The sequence below is a fragment of the Mustelus asterias genome, chromosome 16, assembly GCF_964213995.1.
Source record: "Mustelus asterias chromosome 16, sMusAst1.hap1.1, whole genome shotgun sequence".
NCBI classification, from domain to species: domain Eukaryota; kingdom Metazoa; phylum Chordata; class Chondrichthyes; order Carcharhiniformes; family Triakidae; genus Mustelus; species Mustelus asterias.
This window is the reverse complement of record NC_135816.1, coordinates 38,360,817-38,386,199: the sequence shown is the minus strand read 5'-3', so window position 1 is coordinate 38,386,199 and position 25,383 is coordinate 38,360,817. Positions and strand designations below refer to the sequence as shown.

At 43.8% G+C, this 25,383-nt stretch overlaps 1 protein-coding gene across 1 annotated transcript in view; it reads left to right on the top strand.

Moving 5' to 3' along the window:
• Positions 1-25,383, top strand: part of LOC144505341 (uncharacterized) — a 171,384-nt gene that overhangs the window by 91,313 nt on the left and 54,688 nt on the right. Inside the window, exons 7-8 of the mRNA XM_078231461.1 lie at positions 6,477-6,503; positions 13,084-13,189. Coding sequence (XP_078087587.1) covers positions 6,477-6,503; positions 13,084-13,189 — 133 coding nt within the window. The remainder of the gene's footprint in view (positions 1-6,476; positions 6,504-13,083; positions 13,190-25,383) is intronic.

Here is a 25,383-nt window from a genome sequence, read left to right as displayed (position 1 = left end):
GAATTGCCCTGGGAAATTAAATCTCATGGCATCAGGTCAAACATGGGCAAGGAAATCTCCTGCTAGTTACCACGTACTGAGAATAAATCAGTACTCCTCCATGTTGAACACCACTTGGAGCAAGCACTGAGGGTGGCAAAGAAACAGCACCAGGTGGGCAGCACGTGGCGCAATGGTTAGCACTGCTGCCTCATAACGCCAGGGACTGAGGTTCAATTCCAGTCTCATTGACTGTGTGGAGTTTGCACATTCTCCCTGTGTCTGCGTGGGTTTCCTCCGGGTGCTCTGGTTTCCTCCCACATTTCAAAGATGTGCACGTTAGCTGGACAGGCTATGTTAAGTTGTCCCTTACTATCAGGGAGATTAGTAAGGTAATATGGGGATAAGGCCTGAGTGGGATTGTTGCTGTGCAGGCTCAGTGGGCCGAATGGCCTCCTTCTACACTGTAGGGATTCTATGATTCTATGTATACATTTTAAAAAATGAAGTGTCAACCTGGTGGAGCTGCAACATAGGACTACCTGTGTGCTAAACAGCATAAGTAGTATGTAACAGACAAAGCGAAGTGATCCCATCACAAACAGATCAGATATATATTCTGCAGTCCTGCCACATCCAGCCATGAATGGTGGTGCACAATGAATCAACTCACTGGGAGGAGGAGTCTCCACAAATATCCCCATCCTCAGTGATGGAGGAGTCCAGAACATCAGCGCAAAAGATAAGACTGAACCATTTGTAACAATCTTCAGCCAGAAGTGCTGAGTGGATGATCCATCTCGGCCTCCTCTGGGGGTCCCCAGCATTGGTCTTCAGCCAATTCGATTAATTCCACGTGATGATAAGAAACAACTGAAGGCCCTGGGCACTGCAAAGACTCTGGGTGCCGACTAGATTCTGGAAATGGTACTGAAGACATGTGTTCCAGAACTTACCGCGCCCCCTAACCAAGCTGTTCCAGTACAGCTACAACATTGGTATCTACCCGGCAATGTGGAAAATTTCTCAGATATGTCCTATACACAAGAAACAGGACAAATTTAACCCGGCCAATTGCCACCCCATCAGTCTACTCTCAATCATCATTAAGTGATGGGAGGGGTCATCAACAGTACGATCAAGTGCTACTTCAATGTCCATATTTAAAATCACTAGTTGCTTATAGCAGCCACAATCTGATAACTATTAGTCATTGGTGGAAGCAGACACATTAGCAACATTTAAGAGGCATTTGGATGGGTACGTGAATAGGGAAGGAACAGAGGGATACGGACTGAGTAAGGGCAGAAGTTTTTTTAAGTTTAGTTAGGGCATCATGATTAGCACGGGCTTGGAGGGCCGAAGGGCCTGATCCTGTGCTGTACTTTTCTTTGTTCTTTGTTACATCACCATTCAAAGGAAGACAAGCAGTCAACTCAACCACCATCCGCCCATGAGACTAACTATCCAATGCTGACTTATCAGTGGTCTAGGGATTAGAGACTATCTCTGCTGATAACTGGCAACACATTAGTGGGCAACTTCTCTACCTTAGAAAGAGGAAGAGAAGAATAATCTGAAAACACAAAATCAGGTTTGCAGCAGTTCCACATGCGTTCAGTAGTCTGAAATGGCATCCATTTCGAAGTTGCCAGTTGTAGCATTATAAGTGATCTGCTTATTTCAGGCTGTGGTTACTCACTAATCTTCAGGCGATCTGTGTCTACAATTTGTTTCTCTTCTGATTGATGAATAGCATTGTGAGGAATGCCACTACTGAGAAACTGAACATTTCTGCAATCATTCTTATACTCAATGATCCAGATTGTACTGCAAGTTGCCCACTGATGTGTTGCCAGCTATCAGCAGAGATTGTCTCCAATCCAGCATCTTTTCCAACGTGGCAGTTCTAATATCGTTCAGCTATTTAATGAGGCATGATGCAATGTCATTGAGTTCCAACTTCTCTCGGAATGATTTCCAATTGCTTGCTCAATGATCTGTCATCTCCAGTTGTCCTGGAATGGTAAATTTTGAACTGCGTAGTTCTGGTCCTTAACATTTTCATTTTCCATTTGAAATGAGTTTCTATCTGATACTCTCAGAGTCAAAAGTAACTCCATTCAGATTCTGTATTTGACCATTTCAGACTACTGAACACCTGTGGAACTTTTGCAAACTTGATTTTGTGTTTATGGAGTATTCCTTCTCTACCTCCGTCTAAGATTATCCAGTCCTTTATCTCAGTTCTGGGCCAGATGATACTTAACAAATAGCAGCGTCTGAATGACATGTTGTTACAAATGCATGAAGCGGTCAGCAATTTGTAGCGAGGAAGAAGCATCCCGTGAATTCAGAATCACTACAAGTTGCGGACCAATTTGCACAGTTCTGTTGTTAGTTTCACGTAAGCGGCATCTTATTCTCTCTTTGATTTTCATGAAGTTGCTACACTTGGGGCGGAATTCTCCAGCCGTTCACGCCAGTGGGATTCTCCCGTCCTGCTGCAGTGAACGGTGACTTGGCTGAGTGCCAAATTCTCCGTCCTCTCTGGCAGCGGCAACGGGGCATGAACAGCCGGAGAATTCTGGCCTCGTACATCAACTGCCCGTTAAACTCACCACAGAAAGTCAAGTCTAATAATTAACAGCTTAAATGTACTTTTAGCAGCATGGTAATTGTTGATGACACAGCCAATCAACTTCTCTTGCCCAGGATGTAAACAACTGAGTGTAGAGTCTCTTTCCCGCAAGTTGTGAATTATCTAACAATTTTTTTCTAATATTAAATTTCTTTTTTTTTTCTTCCTTATCCTTTCTTTCTTTTCCTCTCTCCCTTAACTCAGTTATCATTCCTCCCTCTAAATCTCCTGATTTGGCATTGAATTCACCTCTCTAATTTACCTTCCATCTCATTCCTTTCTGTTCATTTCTTAATTCTTATATTACCCAATTCAGATAGAATAAGAGTTAATTGATACCCCACAAGCTGCTGAGTGAGTGAATTAACTCTTTTTTGCTAAATCTTCGAAGAATCCAGACATGTTATGCACTAGTAATTGTTCATTAACTCCAGAATGATCACCAGTAACTAAGCTTAAACATAGAGTATGTCAATAATTAGGTGGAAGTAGTTGTAAACAGGGTTACTTAACAAAATGAATGACACCCATTAGAAAAGCAGTTCAGTGATACCATCATAGTTCAGAATTAGATCTGTGACTGATTATGAAAATACCATTGCGATCGGTGCTGAATTGATAGAATTTGTTTTGATGAATTTAAGGCTTGGTTCTCTAGACCACGGATAAGTCAGCATTGGATAGTTAGTCTTATGGACAGATTTGGTTGAGTTGACTGCTTGTCTTCCTTTGAATGGTGATGTTACAAAGAACAAAGAAAAGTACAGCACAGGATCAGGCCCTTCGGCCCTCCAAGCCCGTGCCAATCATGATGCCCTAACTAAACCAAAATAAAACCTTCTGCTCTTATTCAGTCCGTATCCCTCTATTCCCTCCCTATTCATGTACCCATCCAGATGCCTCTTAAATGCTAATGTGCCAGTTTCCACCACCTACTCTGGCAGTGTGTTCCAGCCACCACTTAAAGAGAAACCTGATCAAAGCAAAAAGCACTCCCACCACAGGGGCTACCTGCAGTCCCCACCCCATGATCAGAGCAGGCATTCACTGCCCCCCCCCATCCCGTGATTGGAACCAGCATTCAACCACCGCCCCCACCAACCCCCACCCACCTGATCAGAGTCGGCACCCCTACCCACCCCATTAGTCAGTGCCAGGACCTCCCCCCACCCCCTCACCCCACACTCCATCCACCCGAACATCAGACCCCCTCCCCCTCTCCGGCAGTCAGTGACGGCAGCACCCCAGTCGTACCCTCGAACGTCCTTCCCCCTACCCCTCCCACCTACACAGTCATCACCGGTATCCCTACCACCACATGTAAATGATTACCCTCCCCCCGCCTTCCCCAGGAGGCTCCCATTAGGATCCACCCCTGACACTGCTCCCTGGCATCATGCCCATGCCAACCTAGCGATGCCAACCTGTGCCACAGGGGGCGTTGCCAGGCCACTGCCTGGCTATGTTCCTCTCCCCTGGTGGCTATACTCACCTTTCCGCCCCTGGGGACCCTCACAACAGGTTCATGTCTGGATGAACCTATTGTAAACCACGCCAAAGTGATGCACATCGGCACATTTCAGGCTCAATGTACGGCATAGGCGGTCTTTTATATTATGATAATCTATTCAAATGTATTTGAATCAGGTTCACACCACGAGCGTGAACCTGATTACATCGCCTTCAAGGGGTGACAAAAATCAGAAGCTGCGATCTTGACAGCAAGATTTCCGGATCTTGAGCCTGTGCCACCATTCCCGCGGAAAGTGAACACGGGCTCAAGATTGCACCCATAGCTTTGTTTGCTGGTGCCAGCTGTAGAAGCATCTGGAAGGTATAACTTTGTTCTCCCCCATCCAAAACTGTAACAACTCCATAAATAGAAAACATTAAACACATATCTGCTGTTAAGTAAGGTTCACAAGATTCACTTAACCGAGCATGAAGCATCAAATGATACAGGAATTTAAATGGAATCATTTACTCAAAGATTTGTTTCAGAAGGAATGGTCCCCACCAGCCCCACACCCCAATGTGTCTCGAGTCACATTATAAAGGAAATAATTTTGTATGAAACATATGGGAAAACTCTAGTGGGGGAAATTGTTCTGGGAGTTAGAATTGTGTTTACATGTTGAATGTGCATTAATATGTAGTAATTCTGTACACTCTAAGCTCATTTGCTGGGGGCCAAAACATCTGTTTACACATAAGTAGGCTTGCTTATTTGGGTAAACACATTTCGACAATTAACCAGTGATTCTTTTAGTCCATGTGATTTGTCATTACTTAAGTTGACTGATAATTTGTTGCCCTCTTTATGGAAAATTGTGGTATATGTAAAAAACCCATGTGAATTACAGGAAAGCTAGAAGTTTATAAGATTCGTTGCAAGCTGTTACGTGGCAACAAATAACTTTAGGTCATTTCTTTTGACCTTCCTTAGGAATAAGTGAAAACGGGAACACTTGAAGGCTATTCCCACCTTTGACCTTGTACCACAATTCAGTTAGTTCAGAAGCCTTTCCCCCATTGAAAAATGCATCAATTTTGTTTCAATTCCCACCCCTCTCTCACCTTCACTTGGTTTATCTCCAACACTTCACTTCCCTTCCTTGACACCTCTGTCTCCCTTTCTGGTGATAGACTGACCACCAATATTCATCACAAACCCACTGACTGTTTCAAGATTGTTTCAAACCCACCAGGAGTTTCAAATTTCCATTGCCTTCATTTAAGTTATATTACATTCTTCCTGATTATTCTGGATTCCCCCACAAGAGAAAATAGTTTATTTCTATCAACCCAATGGAACCCCTTCATCAATTTAAAGACTTTAATTAGATCACCCCCATCTTCTAAGCTCAAGGGAATGGAAAACAACTTCATATGACTTTCATAGGGCAGCACAGTTTCACACTGCTGCCTCACAGCGCCAGAGACCCAGGTTCAATTCCTGGCTTGGGTCACTGTCTGTATGGAGTCTGCATGTTCTCCCTGTGTCTGAGTGGGTTTCCTCCGGGTGCTCCGGTTTCCACCCACAGTCCAAAGATGTGCAGATTAGGTTGATTGGCCATGTTAAATTGACCCTAGTGTCAGGGGGATTAGCAGAGTAAATGTGTGGTGTTACGGGAATAGGCCCTGGGTGGGATTGTTGTCAGTACAGGCTCAATGGGCTGAATGGCCTCCTTCTGCACTGTAGGGATTCTATGACCTGTCCTCATAATTTAACCCTTCTAGCTCTGATATAATTCTGGTGCAGCTTCACAGTGCTCTCTCCAAGACTAATATATCTTTCCTGAGATTTAGGCCCAGGGTTTCTACCTCTGTCGAAGTCAGGAAGGAAGTAGAAGGGCTTTCAAAACAGCAGGCCAGGCCTGATTCTCAGATTCCTGTCACATTCCTGTTCCCAGCAACTTATGCCAGAGCAGGTTAAGAGTGTGGGTAGTCAGCCTGCCTCAACATTCCCAACCTGGCTCCATTGCGGGGAATCAGCATTTCAGACATTAGACTGGAATATCACTTCCAATCCTTAAGAATGGCTGCAGAAAAAATTAACAGGAATGAAGTAAGGACTATTCATCTAAGGTTAGGACAAAAGATTATTTTTGACTCAGACTGGCAGAAGGTTTGCTGTGCACCTAACGATGATGTGCCTAATGACACTTAATATTGATGCTGGTGGGCAAAGGTGGAAAATGTGTTTGGTTTCTCAGTGCTGATATGCTTCATCTTGCAGAGCACAAGCAATTACTATAAATTGTTCAGAAAGGAAATTAAAAAGCAGTAGGTAAACGAAGAATTTCACAAAATATGCTTTCGTTACAAATCAATTTTCCATCCTTTCATTTTCCAGGGCCAACCTGGACCAAAAGGAGAGAAGGTAGGGAATCATTTATTACTATTTCTACTCGTCTTATACTACTTACTATTTGTCCTTTGCTCTTCTAGCTGAGAGATTGAGTTTCGGAGCCAGGAGGTCATGTTGCAGCTGTACAAAACTCTGGTGCGGCCACACTTGGAGTATTGCGTACAGTTCTGGTCACCGCATTATAGGAAGGATGTGGATGCATTGGAAAGGGCGCAGAGGGGATTTACTAGGATGTTGCCTGGTATGGTGGGAAGGTCTTATGAGGAAAGGCTGAGGGACTTGAGGTTGTTTTCGTTAGAGTGAAGGTTAAGAGGTGACTTAATAGAGGCATACAAGATGATCAGAGGATTAGATAGGGTGGATAGTGAGAGCTTTTTTCCTCGGATGGTGTTGGCTAGCACGAGGGGACATGGCTTTAAATTGAGGGGTGAGAGATATAGGACAGATGTTAGAGGTAGGTTCTTTACTCAGAGAGTAGTAAGGGCGTGGAATGCCCTACCTGCAGCAGTGGTGGACTCGTCAACGTTGAGAGCGTTCAAGTGGTTATTGGATAAACATATGGATGATATTGGAATAGTGTAGATTAGAGGGGCTTTAGATTGGTACCACTGGTCGGCGCAATATCGAGGGCCGAAGGGCCTGTACTACGCTGTAATGTTCTATGTTCCTTTATTCAGTTGCTGCCCCCAGATCCCGGAATGCACCACAAAAATAACAGCAAGCAGATTTTATTGCATGATGCTACAAAACTCAATGAACTGTTCTTTATTGAAATAAATGCCCTTAATGCCACAAGTTTAATTTCCCTAATTAAGTGATTTCAAATGAAGATCATCATTGAAATGCTTCCTTAAGTTATTGGGTCCATTTTTCCTCTTAATATAAAAGTGATGCATTAAAAATATTTAATGATACAAATGGGTGACCCTCCCAAAGTTGGAACGAATGTGTGAATAACTTTTTTAATTTCAAAGAGTTATGTAAGTCAAGAATAAATGATTTCTCAGAGTCACGTTTTAATGATTGTTATTGTTGCATGTGGCATCTCTCAGCATTTGGAAATATAAAAGTAACTTTGTTTGATTTCAACTTAAATATATTGGACTTGTAGAATTATTTAAATGGTCAAACGGTTTAATATTCTTCTTCCTATAAATTTTCAGCAATTTCAGTAAGCGGGCGATAAAACAAATAGAATATATTGGATAGCCTGTTATTGAATACAATTGAAGGAGAGCACATAACTCATAAATGGAAATGGAAAATAAATTATTTCCTGCATCAGACGCCATGTAAAACACAGCAAAATCTCATTCTGTCAGGTTCCCATTTTCAGCTCCATATCAAGTAGCTGCAGGATAGTGGATAGTATTAGGGGGTAGCTGCTTCGGATCTGCATTTCATTTTAGAATAACGTTAGCAGAGGCCTGGGGATTAGAGTATTAGAGTATTAATTCTGACAAGTCTGGCATTAACAAAGGGAGTTTTCATTGTTCATGCTGCTGTGAGGTTCTACATTGATGTGGAGATGCCGAGGTTGGACTGAGGTGGGCACAGTAAGAAGCAGGTTCTATATTATCCTCCCCACAGTTCACAATGCTTCCAAGTATTGTATCATCTGCAAATTCTGAAACTGTTCCCTGTACACCAAGGCGCAGGTTATTAATATATATCAGGCAAAGTAAGGATCCCAACACTGACCCCTACAAACCTTCCTCCAGCCTGAAAAACATCCATTCACCACTACTCCCTGTGTCCCCCTGGCAGGTTCTCTTCGCCAGGTCTCGGGTTCGTCAAAAGCTTTTATAAACCCTGCCGGCATAACATTACAATGGTGGTGGGGGATTATCTAATATGGGGGGATAATAGAGTGGGGAAGCCACTAATGATACTACAATGTACGCTAATGGGGTTCCCAAACTTTCATGGCAGGAACGCCATGACATAATTGGCAGGGGAGAGTGGGATGGAGACAACTGGAATGGGAAATCTCGGCGTTGCAAAAGCCTTTTGGAGACTTCCATTGGACTTTTCGCCCCTCCGCCATTCCTGCCTGCCGAAAATGGGCGGAAAATCCACCCCCCCCCATCCCCACCAAAAGTGGAAGCAGAGGTTTGTAGGAATGTAAAGCTTAAATGGTACAATTAGAGAATGAGTCCAAAAAGGGAGATAAAATTTTGTAAACATTTGGAACAATTCAAAAAGCATCCCAAGCTATTGAACAACATTTAAGGTTGGGAGGAGAGGGCTAAGGTGTGCTAAGCAAAAGTGAGGAGAAGGGGAGTGTGCTGTAGGCATGAGTTGTAGACAAGTGTTAGATCAGTTAACTGTCTGATGGCTTCAAGATAATGCTGCATAAAGTGCTTATGAGGAAGATGACCCATTGCACCCCTCCACATCACCATCCCCAAAACAAAATGAATTAATTTAGAGATCCAATTGGTCTTATTGTTTCAGATTTGATTTGCAGGATAATTAAGGCTTTTTTTTTACACTGTAGATGCAATTTTAGCTGAATGGTCAGTGCTGCATTTTAGGTAGATTCGCTCCACAGCTCTATCCCCATAGCCTCATAACTATTTTCCATTCTAGTGTTTATCCAATTCCCTTCTGAAACATACTACCCTATCAGCTCCCACCACTGTAAGTTTAGGCATTACAAGGTATTTTTTCATTTTTGCCTAGCACATCTTAGCTCTCTCCTCGGCAGCCCTAAATGTTGTCCTATTTTAATTAAAATCACTAAATTCCAAATTCTTAATTTCTAACAATGGGGTCCTCAGTTGTGTCTGACCTAACAAGGTACAAATCAGTAGTACTTATAAATCAAGTAGAATTTATTAAGTAAGAGTATGCAGATGCTTAAAAAAGTTAGTGTAAGCAACATGGAAGTTTCTCATCCCTCAAACTCCCAGGATTCCTGCAATGTTGCCAGCACAGGTGATTCCTTTCTTCTTCTGTCTCTGAAGAGATGTTACTGTGGCTGGGATTTTCCACTCCTGATTGCATTGGGTTCAGCGACTAGAGCGGAAAATCTTGCGAGAAAAGCAAATTCACCTTTCACATTGAAGTGAACATGTGACATGATTGTCCCCACCCCCCATCAGTGACGGGGTACGCTTCCCAATGTTCAACATTGGGATCATCATTTCAATTAATGAGCGTCTAATTATTAGGCCTGTACCCCTGAATAGTGCCCCCGCCATCCCTCATCAGAAATAATATCCACATTGGCGTGAGGACAGAACGGCATACAACGTAACTGGTCTTCAAGGTGTGCACCTTGTGAGCAGACCTCCTAGCGGAACTCAGGTAAATGCATCACTCAGCGGAGGTGAGGGTCATGCCCCAACATTACCAGGGCACTGCCCCCACCACTACCCAGGCAGTGCCGGAGGACAGTTCCAGGGGGCAGTACCCAGGCAGTGCCAGAGTGAAGTTCCAGGGGGCAGTGCCATGGGGAAGTGCCCAGGGGTAGTGCCCAGGGGCAGTGCTGAAGGGGGACTTTTCCAGGGTGAACTCCTTTGTGCTGGAGTGCCCTTTCAAAATGGCATTCTGAACCTTGAGGGACAACGTTGCTGGTGGGGTATGCGAATCAGAGGCTGCCCCCCCCCCCCCCCCCCCCCAAGCAGTACGTCGTGGGACCCTCCCCTTGCTGTTTCTTTCTAAGTGTGGGACAGTACAGAGGAGAAATTCCCCATTGCTGTTGGCTGCTTCAATGCTGCTTTGCTCACCTATTATCAGCCTTTGCCGATTTCTGGGAAAATTCAGCCCTCTGTCTGAGAAGAATCATACCAGAAGCTATGGTGAAACTGTGCCAACAAAGATTCAGATTTTCCAACATTTGCCTCGACTGCTCATTATTCTGGAATTCCTTATTTGGAAATAGTCCTTAGTCATTTCTTCCATTGGCTTAGATTATGGGCCAGCTGGTATCACCCCACTCTGTAACTAGAACTAGAGCCATGTAGACTGAAGACAAATGTCCTTCTCTTATTCCCTGGGCCCCCAGACTTTACATTCCATTGTGAGCTAATGGCACATCCTTGTAGATACAGAGCAGTTACAAACTGCATTACATCCTCTTTGATATATTATAACCCAGGCCCCATGGATACTAAAGCCATTAAAGACAAGTTTTAATAACACTTCCTGCAATAATGTCAAAAAGAAAAGTTTTCCTCTCATACGGATGCTCTGCCCTACATACATGGTGAATAAATTAAACCAATACAAAGTGTCCTCCTAAGCTCAAGCTACCTTTTAGCTGTTTCTTCAAAGCTGACAAAAAGACTCTTATTTTCCCAACTAAGATCACATGCAACTGCTTGAACCCAGACTTTATGAAACCTTCAAAGTCACAAAATCCATTAGCACCAGTTCCCTGCAAACATCCCATACCCCAACTGCCTTGACTGTTAGTTGGGTGGCACGGTGGCGCAGTAGTCAGCACTGCTGCCTCACAGTGCCAGGGACATGGGTTCAATTCCGGCCTTGGGTGACTGTTGTGTAAAGCCAGCACGTTCTCCCAGTGTCTGCATGTGTTTCTTCCGGGTGCTCTCGTTTCCTCCCACAGTCCAAAAGATGTGAAGGTTAGGTTGGTTAGTGTGGTAGATAAGTGGGATTATGGGGGTAGGGCATGGGTAAGATGCTCTGTCGGAGAGTCGGTGCAGACTGGATGGGCTGAATGGCCTCCTTCTGCACTGTAGGGATCCTGTGTCACACCAACAGAAATTCAACCTGAAAAAGTGGTTCAAATTAAATCCATAAATGTTACTGCAGACCAACATAGAAGCGTAAAAATTAGTATTATCAAAATCTAACACCATCCTTTCCAGCATTGGCTCCAGATCACAACAACTCACTGTGTAAAGAATAGTTTCCTTGTGTCATCACTGATTCTATGGCCAATCGTCCTTTGTTTTTAATTTGTTCATGGAACGTGGGCATTGTTGGTAAGGCTAGCATTTATTGTCCATTCCTGATGTAAGTTGTCTTCCTGAAACTCTGCAATCAATGTGGTGCAGCCAATTTTATCCGTTTATCCCTTCAGTGAAGGGACAGTGATATATATTCCAAGTCAGAATAGTATGCGACTTGGAGGGGAGCTTGTAAGTGGTGTTCCCATGTGCCTGTTGCTCTTGTCCTTCTAAGGATATTATTAAACTAGAAAGAGTGCAGAAGCATTTACTAGGATGCTTTCGGGACTTGATGGTTTGAGTTACAAGGAGAGGTTGGATAGACTGAGACTTTTTTCCCTGGAACGTAGGAGGCTTAGGGGTGATCTTATATAAGCCTATAAAATAATGAGGGGCATAGATAAGGTAGATAGTCAACATCTTTTCCCAAAGGTGGGGGAGTCTAAAACTTGAGGGCATTGGTTTAAGGTGAAAGGGGAGAGATACAAAAGGGTCCAGGGGGACAATTTTTTCACACAGAGGGTGGTGAATGTGTGGAATGAGCTGCCAGAGGCAGTAGTAGAGGTGAGTACAATGTTGTCTTTTAAAAAGCACTTAGACAGTTACATGGGTAAGATGGGTATAGAGGGATATGGGCCAAATGCGGGCAATTGGGAATAGCTTAGTGGTAAAAATTGGGCGGCATGGACAAGTTGGGCCGAAGGGCCTGTTTCCATGGTGTAAATCTCTATGGCTCTGACTCTTAAGTGGTAGAGGTTGTGCATTTTGGAAGATGCTCTTTAAGAAGTTTCAGCAAATTACTACAGTGCATCTTGTATATAGTCCACACCGTTATCACAGTGCACCATTAGTGGAGGAAGTGAAAGGTTAAGGTGGTGGATGGAGTGACCGATCAAGCGTCTGCTTTGTCTTGGATTGTGTTGAGCTTGAGTGTTGTTGGAGCTGCACTCATCCAGGCTGATGAAGATTATTCCATCACAGCTCCTAACGTGTGTCTTGTAAATGGTGGACAGGGTTTGAGGAGTCAGAACATAAAATACCTGCCCCAGAATACCCAGCTGCAGACCTGTTCCTGTAGCCACAGTATTTATGTGGCTGGAGGTTAGGTTTCTTGTCAATGATGATCTCCAGGATGTTGGTGGCGGGAGATTCCGCATTGTCATAGAATTCCGCATTGTCACAGAATGTCAACCTTCCTGTCACTGGAATCTCCTTATTTATTCAATCCAAACTGTTCCTGATTCTGGAATATCCACTTAACTATTCCTGCTTTAAGGAGAACAACCCCAGTTTCTCTGGTTTCTCCATGTAATGAAAGTTCCTCTTCCTCGGTAACATTCCAGTAAATCTTTTTCGTATGCTCTCTAAGATGTTTAACGTCCTCCCTAAAGTGTGATGTGAAAAATTGAACACAACCTGAAGCCTAACCAGTGTTATATATAAAGGTCTGGTGTAACTTCCTTGATTTTGTATGCTGTGCCTCCATTCGTAAAATTGAGGATTCTAGATGCTTTTTTATGACTGGTTTCTCAACTTATCGTGGCACGTTCAAAGATTTGTACAGCTACTCTGTGTTCCCATAGCAATTAGTTCATGTTGCCTATCCTCATTCTTCCTACCAAAACGCATGGTTTATTCAATACTTATTCCTTATTTTCTGCTTCAATGTATAGGGTACTCAAGGTCGTTCTGGACCATCTGGTCCAGCAGGTCCTGAAGGTCCGGCAGGTCCCCCAGGAGACCCAGGAAAGGATGGTGAACGCGGAATTCCAGGTGCAAATGTAAGGATATCTATTATCTACTCAAATACATAGCATTTGCAGAATACAAAATATATTTCCTGTACTTAATTTCCTTACCCTTCAGTTTTAATTTAGCGTGTTTTGTAGTAACTGAAATGGAGTGGATTGATCTTAGACAGTAAAACGATATGGGTGATAAAGAATTGGCAGACATTTTGCTCCCTCTCAATTATCTAATTGAGCTTTGGGTAAAATCACCCAGATTCTTTGTCGCCCGTTTTGTGTTACTGCTGAAGACCAATTTCAGCCCCTTCTCCGTGAATCATTCAATAATGAGTTTAACCACAATGGTGCAATAAGGTGCTCCTGGTGGAGGAACACCAGTCTGAGAATAGGTTTTAACACCATTGATTCTGCAGCCAACAGTTGTGCCTAGTGTGGCTTCACTTGGGGAGATATGTCTTGCAAAATGAAACCTCTAGTGGTTAACTTGACCAACTAAATCTCGCTTTTTTCGAGTTGTTTATTTCAGTTGAATTAAATCCCTAATTTTAGTCTTACATAACCACACTGTGTGCATCAACAAGTAGGGTGGGAGTTCATCGTTGTGACTAGTACGCTGTACTTACAAGCAAAGGGGTTGTGGACATTGGGGGCGGAATTCTCCCCAAAAAATTCGAAGTGTCAAATTTGCATGAAAACTGAGTAATTCGCACTGTTTTTATCAGTGGGAGTTCAGAGAAGAATCTCCCACACTCTGTGCACTGCAGAGGCCACCAGCGTGAATATCATTAAAAACGGGGCAGGGCCTATTCACACTGAAGAGGCTGGCAGCATAGCACTGAGCAGCCCACTGCGCATGCGCTGATCTGTCAGCGCCAAGGTCGGCGCAGGCGCAGTGGCCCTGCACTGACGGCCTCCCATTCGCTGGCCTGCCCCGCATCGCCGGCTCTCTCAGCCCCTCCACGGCCTGATTGCCGGCCCCCTGACCATTCCAGGGCCCAGCCCCAACCCCCCACCCTCCCGCGATCTCCAGCCTCCACCCCCCTTCGATTCCCCCCCCCAGCACAGTAACCCCCTCCCCCGCAGTGCCGACCATCCCAGCAGGCTGACTGCCTCCCCGGCTGACCCCTCAGCCCACCCCGATCACTGGCCTCCCTCCTTCCCCCACTGATCCTGATGCAGAGTGGCAGCGGGACCCCCCCCACCCCTACTGATCGCCCCATTAGACCCCGTCCCCTAGGCCCCACCCCCACATATGCCCCACCCCCTTGGCATTGCCCCTTACCTGATGGGCAGTGCCAAGGTGTCCCTGGGCATTGGCACTTTGCCCCTTGGGCAGTGCTGGAGGCACAGGCTGGCACTGCCAGGGTGCCAATGCCCAGGGGGCACCCCCCCCACTACCTGACCCTCTGGGGGCACCAATTGTCCCCCCTTCCCTCCAGCGGGGTCCATCCACTAGTATATGTAAGATAGCAGTCGATGGATTTCTGGATGTTAAAGACATCAAGGCATAAGGTGATAGTCTGGAAAACGTGTTGATGTGGAAGATTGACCTTAATCTGGGTGAATGGCAGAGCAAGCCTGAGATGCCTATTTTTTATCCTCCTATGTTTCTCCTAAATATGGAGTCATGCTTCAGCAGACAGCAGGTCCTCTTGCAAGGGGCTATGGAGGCCTGCAGCAGCCTGCCTGTTTAAAGTGAAGCTTCCTGAGGCAAATCATCTCAAATATATGTAAGAACTGACTCGGCCTGTGCGCCAGTGTGCTGGATTTGGGTAGCCACTCTCACCTGCTGACCTCTAATAGGCCCTGCTGTGGCTCGATGCTGAGTCCATCGCCGCTGCTGCTAAAGCTGTTCCTCATCCTGCAAGCATTTGCTCCACCCAAAATAAACATAAAAATGATAGTACCCGTGATAAGCAGTTAAAGCTTACTTTGGATGATAAGATCAAAAGCAATGTGAAAGAAGTGATCTGGAAGCAGGAATGTCTCCAACACCACCGCCCCCCATGATCCATTAATGTGCAGCTGTAGTGGCTCAGAGAAACCAATCCCACCAGCTCTGTGGGCAGGTCAGGTACAGGGTGAGATTTCTACGGCCTTTGATTAAACTTCGGGATCGGAATTGCATCTCAGACCCACTTGTTCCTGATGTCCTGGTCGACCTGTGACAGGCTCCGGTCCTGAGTCAGAGAAGTTGTGTGATTAGGTTGGTGGCAGGCAGGAGTAGGCTGGCAAAACACAGCAATAAGTACGCAATCGCCCATGGTAATCACCCATCTGCCCTCTTCCCATTGGGTGGGTAGGGTTAAAATCAGACCAAATAGAAATGAGATAATTGTAAGTCTTGCGTGCCATTGCTGTACTTGTTTTCCTGAACTTGTGTTTCACTAATCCCGCCGCACATCTGAATCATATTTCGGAGAGGCATCCTGTAGCAATGTCATAATGTAATTATCATCATAAGTCTATTAACTGAATAAAACCGTCTGTTCCAGAAGGACTTGTTGACTGGTCACAGTCATGGTTAAATTGAACACAGCTTTGTTTGTTTTCTGGATTGTTCTCTTCCCCTGCCAACATTCGGGATGATTTCTGGTAAAGTACATGGAGTGATAGCAATTTTACTCCAAATTGTATAGTAGAAACAGCTGACTCAAACCAGGAGCGCACACATGAAGGAGCAGCCTGTGCTTTATATATTGTTCACAAATTTTGCAAATATTCAATGCCTACTACAACTTGCATTTAAATAGCGCCTTTGACCTGAAACAAAACATCCCAAGGTGCTTCACTGAAGCGTAAAAGACAAAAACTGGGAGCTGACAATTTTGTTAGGTATTGTAGGGATAGGTTTCAAGGAGGAGAAGGGGGTGGGGAGACAGAGGGGTTTAGGTAAAGGGTTCCAGACTGTGGGCATAACCAGCGAAAGCAGAGCAACCCAGTGGTAGAGGAAAGGGAGGGAAGATACACAAGAAAACGTAATCAAAGTAACGGAGAATTCAGGAGGAGATTATAATGCTGGAGAAGGTGACATACGTGCAGAGAAGTAAGGTCATGGAGGACATAGAACAATCCGGAGCCAGTCGGGTGATAGTCAAACAGGGAGAGGTACAGGAACAGGATGAATGATCAGGCAGGAGAACATTGGAATAGTCAAATCCAGAGGTGACTAATACATGTATGAAAGATCCAACAAAACACGGCCAGAGGCAGCATCAGAGGCTGACATGGAGGTAGAAGGAGAGAGCTTTCTTGTTGGAGAGGACTCTAAAGTAGTGAGCAGCCTGAGAGAGTGGTCAGGGAGCTGGTGATGAGGTTACAGAGTTCTGATGGGAATCTAAGATGTTAACATCAATCTTCTCAGTGGTTATCTGGATTAAATTGCAACTTACCCAAAAAGCGATCTTGGGTAAGTAGTCTGGCAGACTGGGGTCAAGAGAGGTGTTGGCGATGTAGACTGAGTGTATCAGGGTGGTGGGGGGGAGGGGAGTGATGTGGCGGTGTGAATCTGATTGAGCAAGTTTGCAATTGCAGAGCTGTGGATGCATTCATAGAATCATAGAAACCCTACAGTACAGAAAGAGGCCATTCGGCCCATCTGGTCTGCACCGATCACAATCCCACCCAGGCCCTACCCCCATATCCCTACATATTTTACCTGCTCATCCCTCTAATCTACGCATCCCAGGACACTAAGGGGCAATTTTTAGCATGGCCAATCAACCTAACCTGCACATCTTTGGACTGTGGGAGGAAACCGGAGCACCCGGAGGAAACCCACGCAGACACGAGAAAAATGTGCAAACTCCACACAGACAGTGACCCAAGCCGGGAATCGAACCCAGGTCCCTGGAGCTGTGAAGCTAACCACTGTGCTACCGCGCCGCATTCTAAAAAAAAGTTCTTCCTCAGAGGAATATTCCAACAGAGCAAAATGTTTGCCCCCCCTAACACTGCCACAACCCCCACCAGTTTCCTGGGCTGGGGTTTATCTGCTGTTGCGTGGTGGCTTCCAGTGGAATTCCCGTAGCCACCTGGGGGAGCAGCCATTGCTTGGCTGTGAAATCCCATGTGCTGTAACGCAGTCACCATGACAGAACCAGAAACAGTAGCTGGCTTGTTAAAGGGTCTTGGGGATTGATACTTACAAAGCAAGGTTAGTGTAGGCTTCCACTAGAGGTCCTCAGGACCATTACCACCACATCCCCAGTCTAACCAACCCCCCCTCCCTTCCCCCCCCCACCCCACCCCCAACCTCCCTAGCATGATAGGATCTGCTGGGGACCCGGCTCCCATTCCTACATTCACATTTTCAAGCATTAGGTGAAGACGGAACAACAGATGTGGTTAGAGGGAAGGGAGAGGGCCGTGAGACAATGATGGACATCAGCATCCAGGCTCCTGCTGCAAATGCATTCAACTTCAGAGAAAAGAAAAAATAGAGTTCACCTGACTATTAATGCTGAGGAAGAGGTGGACACAGGGAGTTTTTTCCCCGATTTTTGGTTGAAATTTTATTGAAGCTACGAGAATATAAATTTGTAGCATTCCAATTCCTGCACCAAATTCACTTCTCCTAATGCCTCCCATAAGCCTCAAGCTTGAGAAAACTCGGGGATAGAATGTTTAGAATTTCTATCAACAATACGTGAAACCATGGGGCCCATAAGATACTTACTAGAAACAGAACGCCTCCACTTTCTCAGAAGACTAAGGAAATTTGGCATGTCAGCTACGACTCTCACCAACGTTTACAGATGCACCATAGAAAGCATTCTTTCTGGTTGTATCACAGCTTGGTATGACTCCTGCTCTGTCCAAGAACGCAAGGAACTACAACAGGTCGTGAATGTAGCGCAATCCATCACACAAACCAGTCTCCCATCCATTGACTCTGTCTACACTTCCCACTGCCTTGGCAAAGCAGACAGCATAATTAAGGATCCCACGCACCCCGGACATTCTCTTTTCCACCTTCTTCCATCAGGAAAAAGATACAAAAGTCTGAGGTCACGTACCAACCGACTCAAGAACAGTTTCTTCCCTGCTGCCATCTGACCTTTGAATAGACTTACCTCGCATTAAGTTGATCTTCCTCTACACCCTAGCTATGACTGTAACACTACATTCTGCACTCTCTCGTTTCCTTCTCTATGAACATTATGCTTTGTCTGTATAGCGCGCAAGAAACAATACTTTTCACTGTATGTTAATACATGAGACAATAATAAATCAAATCAAATCAAGTCAAAATGCAGGGAACAAAAAGTTAGGCTAAATGGGTGTAAAAAGGTATTGAAGTGATGGGACCCAGGCATTCATTGCAGAGTCCACCTTTGTTCTGTATATATAGAAACTGATTTGGATTTGGGCACGAGAGCACAATCTACTAATTTTGATGATAGCAAAAATCAAAGGATGACAAATAGTGATGGCTTCAGAAAGCCATAGACCTGGATTTCCTCTCCTGGTCCAGGAATGCAGAGTCGGGACATTTCCCAGCTACACAAACCCAACATGGGAGAAAGCAGCTACAAGGTTGAATTTTTGTTCCGGGGTTTGAAAGTCAAGATGTGTGACCCAGGAGCGAGTGCAGAAGCTACAGGGTACAGAGGTGAGCTGGCTGGAAAGCCTGCCTTGGTGAACCGGCACTGTATCAAAGTTTTTTAAAATTCAGAAAAGCACAAGCAGCCCTTTAGCCCTCTCCCCCGCAGCTCCCCCCCACCCCCCCCCCCCATACTCCCTCACACTATGTACATCCATTCATGCTAATCCATATCAACTTATGCCCCCCCATGGCCACTCATACCCTCCATGCCAACCTATGCCCCATGTCCACTCCACATGCCCCTATGCCAATTTATTGTCAACTCAAGCCAACCCATGCCCCTCACCCTTTGCTCCTACATCTTCCATGTCAACTCACACAGTATCTATTTTGGAAAGACTTCAGGATCGATACAGAGATTAAATAAAATTCCAAGTATCTATTGCAAACTTTATTTTCTAAAATCTAAAGTTCTTTCATTCATAAAAACCCATTTACTGCATGTACAGTCCTTCAACTACATTATCCCTTATAGCAACAAACATTTTGTTCAAATGTGGCATCCCTTATAAAAACAAACATTGGAATTCATAGTTCCACTTCAAAGAGTCCATAACCACTTGCAGCTGTCAATGAAACTGGGAACTGACGAGCATCATACCGTGATAATGATGGTTGTGAAATCACTCATGCATCATTAATCCAGAGATAGTGGCCCGAAGATTGATGCCAACAGACAGGATTAAATAACAATTATTTTTAACGCTCCAGTTTTTTCAGAGTTAAAGAGCATGCGTTGACAGCTTGACAGTTCCTCTTGCCATTTTTGATAGTTGTTTTTGACAGCTCTTCTTGACAGTTCACCTTGTCATTTTTGTCAATTGTTTTGGCACCTCTTGACAGTTCATCTTGACACTTTTGACAGTTGTTTTGGACAGTTTAGACAGATGCACAGTTCCGATTAATTAATGTACTTTTTAATGCACATTACCTACTTTTATATATCCCAAAGGGCACCTGATCCTTCTCCAAGGAGCACCTGACACCCCCAACAGGGTACCTGATCTCCTCCAAAGATGTCCAGAGACCATATTCAAAGGGTTACCCTACCTAACCAAAAGGGTACCCTGACTATCCAAGTGAATGCACAAAGTTCAGACCTGTTCCTACCAGGTCTGATTTGCACATGCCAGGTTTCAGACACCTTTCACACCAAGACCACGCGAGTGGAGTTAGCTGCCTCCATGAAATGGGCATGTATGAATCCAGACTCAGGCCCATTCCCGCCCCTGTGAAAGTGGTAGATGTCATGTTCAGACAGGACTTCCTGATTCCAGCCTCTGCTATCATTTTGGCAATGGTGGCGAGGCTCTTTGTCGTTGCAAAATTCAGCACCTTAGACTGGAGAGAGGAATGGGCAGATATTTGCCAGAAGCACCTACATATGGATCTTTTTGAGCTAATACATTCTGGGAGAAAAGACAAGGGATGAGATATGCACAGAATGATAAGACACTGAAGAATGTGGATGAACAAATAGATCCAGAAGTTCAAACACATAATTTCCTGAATGTGCAAGTCCAGGTAGATACACCCATACAAATATTTAGGTTTAAGTTGTGGGATAAACTACAAGAATGAAGAATTAATAATAAATTTGTACGATGCATTAGTTAGGCCTCAAAATAAAAGAATATCAAAGTTATGGAAAACATACAGCAAGAGATTCTTCAGCAAAGTGCCAGAGATGGGCAACTGTAGTTTGGAAGAGAGATGTGAGTTACTGAGATTATTTCCACTAGAGCAGAGAAGACTAAGATAATATTTAATAAAAATTTTAGTTAAAAAATAAATGTTTAATTGTGGAGTCAGTGGTAAGAGATAATGAATTTAAGATGGAATATTTAATTAGTAGATCAGCAAACCTACAACATAGTCAGGGAGTTCAACTTTGTTTGTAGATTTCCTTTTAAACAATTGAGTCTGCAGTTTCAGTCTGGAACAGTAAGAAATCCAGAGAGATCTTGCATTCTTGCCAGCTAGTAAAGGAGGCTTGGAAACTCTAGCCAGGGGCATGAATGCATGTGTCCTGTAAAAGTAAGGTTAGTACCAGTCAGACTGATATCTTGGAAAATTAATGAGAGGTACATAAAAGGAATAGAATTGTGCTTCTAGGTTTCAAACATTTCATGTAAAATTAACTAGTTTGTTGGTTTACAATTGACCTCACCTCACTGGAGTGGTTTTCAATCCATATGGTGGCGTGTGTGAGATTATAGAATCCAGATGATAGAGGCCATTTGGTCTATTTAAGTGAGTGACCGGCTATGTGGATCCCAAGAAAATATCTAGTCCAAACTCGAAATTTGTAACAGCTGCTTTATGTCTCACTTTCTTAATCCCAAAGCTACTTTTACAGCAGCTCCCAAGTCATCATATAACTAACACCTCTTCCTAAATTATGGCCAGATTTTGCTTTCGACAGCTAACTAATACACTAGACACTAATTATGCTTGCACTTTTCCACAGATTTTCTGTGGCATTTTGTGCTGGAACTTAAGAGACCAACTAGAGAACCCAAATGATGTGGCGATCTCTACACTCCTGTGTGACCAGGGGAAGCAATTGTGTTATCTCCTAAACCAATCAGATTAAAATTTATGACCAGCACAGAGGTTGGAACTGGACCCACCAATTGTCAGTCAGAATATTTAATGCAATGTTGAGTCAAGGGTACAGAAAGCAAAAGAAAAATAGGATTCAGGAAGAGACCGAAAAAAAACACAACAAAATTTACATTTTAGTTTTTAAATCTCCAACAATAATTAAAATCTGATGGGATGAGATTCAGCATTTGTGAAGGCTAATTTAAATTTAAGTTTATTTATTGGTATCACAAGTAGGCTTACATTAAGACTGCAATGAAGTTACTGTGAAAATCCCCCCGTCACCACACTCCGGTGCCTGTTCAGGTACACTGAGAGAGAATTTAGCACGGCCAATATACCTAACCAGCATGTCTTTCGGACTGTGGGAGAAAACCGAACTGTGGGAGAAAATTATAAGTATCACTGAGCTTATTGGTAATAATTAAGACTTACTGCTGTTAACAAAAATGCTTAAGAGGCATTAAACAAGCCCTGACTTTTTCTGGTGAGATGAATTGATATCTATCACATAAGTACAGCAACTTCACAATGAACATGTATTTCGATGCCAAGTCTCTTGGCAAGATATTGTTGCTGTAGAACTCTGGGGAAGCAAATAGCAACTTGCAGCTTTTTGTGTTTAAATGTGCATTTCCAGTGGCTGGAAGTTGGTCTCCAGATTACAATATAATAATGATGAACACTGACAGCCACACCATCATTTCTGCAGCAAAATCAACCCATTATTACCTGTCACTCACTGTCACAGGCACCCCATGGTAACTTCCATAGAACACTACTTCCTCCAAATATTAAGCATTTTCCAAATGGAATGGTCTTCCTGTACACATGAGACTGCCTCCGCGTGTCATTTTTTCTGCATACGTGAATATTTACAAGGTTTCAACATTCGTGCCAGGCCAGTCAATGTTAATCCACATGTCGACATCTGACTACCACACATCTGTCCTTTATCATAATGAGCCTGCAGTAGGAAGATGAAGCAATCAAATTACAACAAACAATTATTCAAAATACTTACTGAAAAGATTTTCTTCCACATTTTTAATGATTTAAATGTCTAATGTCAAAAATGTTTTATCTATTTAAATCAAAAAATGTATATTTTATAACGTGATTTGAATTTACCAATTGAATTGACATTTTTTAAAAATACTTTCATAAATATATAGGGCACTTTCAAGTTTGTTAATTAAATAAACAGAATCCTGATAAATGAAATCAGACTCTCTGCTTTTATCCCTTTCTTTCCTGCTCTTCCATGGTTCCAAACTTTTACTTAATTTGTGTTCTGTCTCTAGTTTATTCTTCCTTTCAACTTTACACACTTGTCTCAATGTTAAACAGCGAGAAATTAGCACTGAAAAATATAAATGAAAATCAAGAAAAATCTAATACAGATTCCGAATCCCTACCCCCGCCAGTATGTGTGTATGTGTGTGTATGTGTGTGTGTGTGGGAGGGTATTTAAATTACCTGAGAGTGGGACTTCTGCCTTTCGGACAGGAAGTCCCGCCCTCGAGAGCTGCTGCCCATTTTGATTATCCAACAGCTCTTGTAGTCCCAGCAGCGACAGAAAGGGGCACTGCAAGCAGCCCCAAGAAGGAAGATGTCTCCTGGACCTAAAGGGGACTTTGGTCAGGGAGGGATTGGGGAACCAAACGGGGGTGGGGCGTGGGCAGGGATTGTGCTTTAGAGATCAGGAGGAAAGCACAATGAGAGGAGTCCCTGATGGCCGCAGGGAACCCCCGAAAGGGGATACCATCTTTCTTCCCACCATTACCTGCTCTTTGAAACTTATTGGGCTGGCTGCCTTTCTTCCATCTTCCCTAGCCACGTGTATTATTACAGCAGAAGCCATATAATGGCCTTAGATGACCATTAACTGGCCACTTAATGGCCCCAATAGGCTTAAGACTGGGTGGACTTCCTGATACCTTATGCACCCCCATAATATGGAGGCCAAGTCAGACCAAGAAAGCGGTGGGCTGGCCACTCGCTTTATACTATTATCTCCTCCGCATTCAAATATGCCAACTGGGAGCAGTATGTTTTGATCAGTAACTGTAATTTGAAAGCTCCAATATATCCTTTGAAACTAAATAAAAAACATCAAAAAATTCATCGTTCACAACATCACGATTAGGTGCTCTCAGTTAAATGTTTTTTTCTGTGTGTGTGTTATGTAATACCTTCATTAAAGGCTTTACTTCAAGATGTCAAAATGTCCCAAAGCCTAGGCTTTAATTTTATATTTTTTACTCAGAATAGTTGAAGATCGTTATCAGTCACATCTGTAAGTTTTGAGTGTGTGAAATCTGCCCATCAAAAATACCACAAAAAATTAGGGCTGATTCAATCTGAAAAAGGTATGTTTTTAGCAGCGTAATAAGTGATAATTATCACCAAACGACCTCTCTGGCACTGAAAATTTAATTCTAAAAGTGGGGAGTCTGATTTCTTTGATTATATTTAGTGCTTGAGATAGTAAAAAAAATGTTAAAGTAAATGTATTTTTATTTTTTTTGTTTATGTCTTATCACCCTAGAAATCATAGAAATCATAGAATCATAGAAACCCCACAGTGCAGAAAGAGGCCATTTGGCCCATCGAGTCTGCACCGACCACAATCCCACCCAGGCCCTACCCCCATATCCCTACATATTTACCTGCTAATCCCTCTAACCTATGCATCTCAGGACTTGAAGGGGCAATTTAGCATGGCCAATCAACCTAACCCGCACATCTTTGGACTGTGGGAGGAAACCGGAGAACCCGGAGGATACCCACAAAGTTCAGGCTATTGCTTCTCCATAACATTTTATAAGTGGCTCTGGCTTTAATAAAAATAATGTTACAATTTAATAATCCTCTAGATACATCAAGCTATTGTCGAAGAACCATCTGAAATTCCTCATAAAATGGATTTAGAGCATGCGATTTGAGCTGATATAAATAGATAATACTTGATGCCTTGATATACTCTGAATGTTTGTGCTGTGGATCATCTCTGTTGATTGGTTCTTGCTCTGGAATGTTCTCTGATATATTTTTCTCCATTCAATACGAACCAGTAAATGCAATTTATTTCCCTCATTTGTTCTTTCCCTTGGTCTGCTGGACATACCAAGGGCAGAAGCAACCTGCAAAGCTTGAGGGCTCACCCATCACCTGACTCTGCTGAAGGGTAATCCAGACTCGAAACATTGGCTCTATTCTCTCCCCACAGATGTTGTCAGACCCGCTGAGCTTTTCCAGCATTTTCTGTTTTTGTTTCAGATTCCCGCATCTGCAGTGTTTTGCTTTTATCATTTGACTGGGCTACACGCACACAGGAATTCTACACCATCAAGGAATACTCATTTAGAATTGAATCCCTACAGTGCAGAAGGAGGCCATTCAGCCCATCGAGTCTGCAACAACTCTCTGACATCTTTCCCAGGTCCTCTCCCTCACCTTATCCCCGTAACCTAATACATTTATCAAGGCTAATCGCTCTAACCTATGCACCTTGGTATGGTAAGCGGCAATTTACACATCTTTGGACAATGGGAGGAGACCGGAGCACCCGGAGGAAACCCACGCAGACACGGGGAGAATATGCCAACTCCACACAGAAAGTTACCTGAGGCCAGAATTGAACCCGGGTCCCTGGTACTGTGAGGCAGCAGTGCTAACCACTGTGCCACCATGCAGCTGAGAAGGAGCAGTAAGCTGTCTTTTTGATCTGAAGCCAGAACATGGGTGTGCCAGGATCACCTTCACCATTGTATACTACTGTGCCATTGTTCTGCTGTTGTGACTGAATATACCCAGGGATGGTATCAGAAACCTCTGGGATATGGACTAATAGATAGGATTCTGTCAGTTCATTGCTTAAGTAGAACTGTCACTACACATTAGTAATGAGGGCTTTTAGTGCCTGCCCTGACCTCACGTTTCAGTAATATTTCTCTTCCCATTCTGTTTTGTAGTCATTCATCTGAGTGGCAGTGTCAGCTACAACA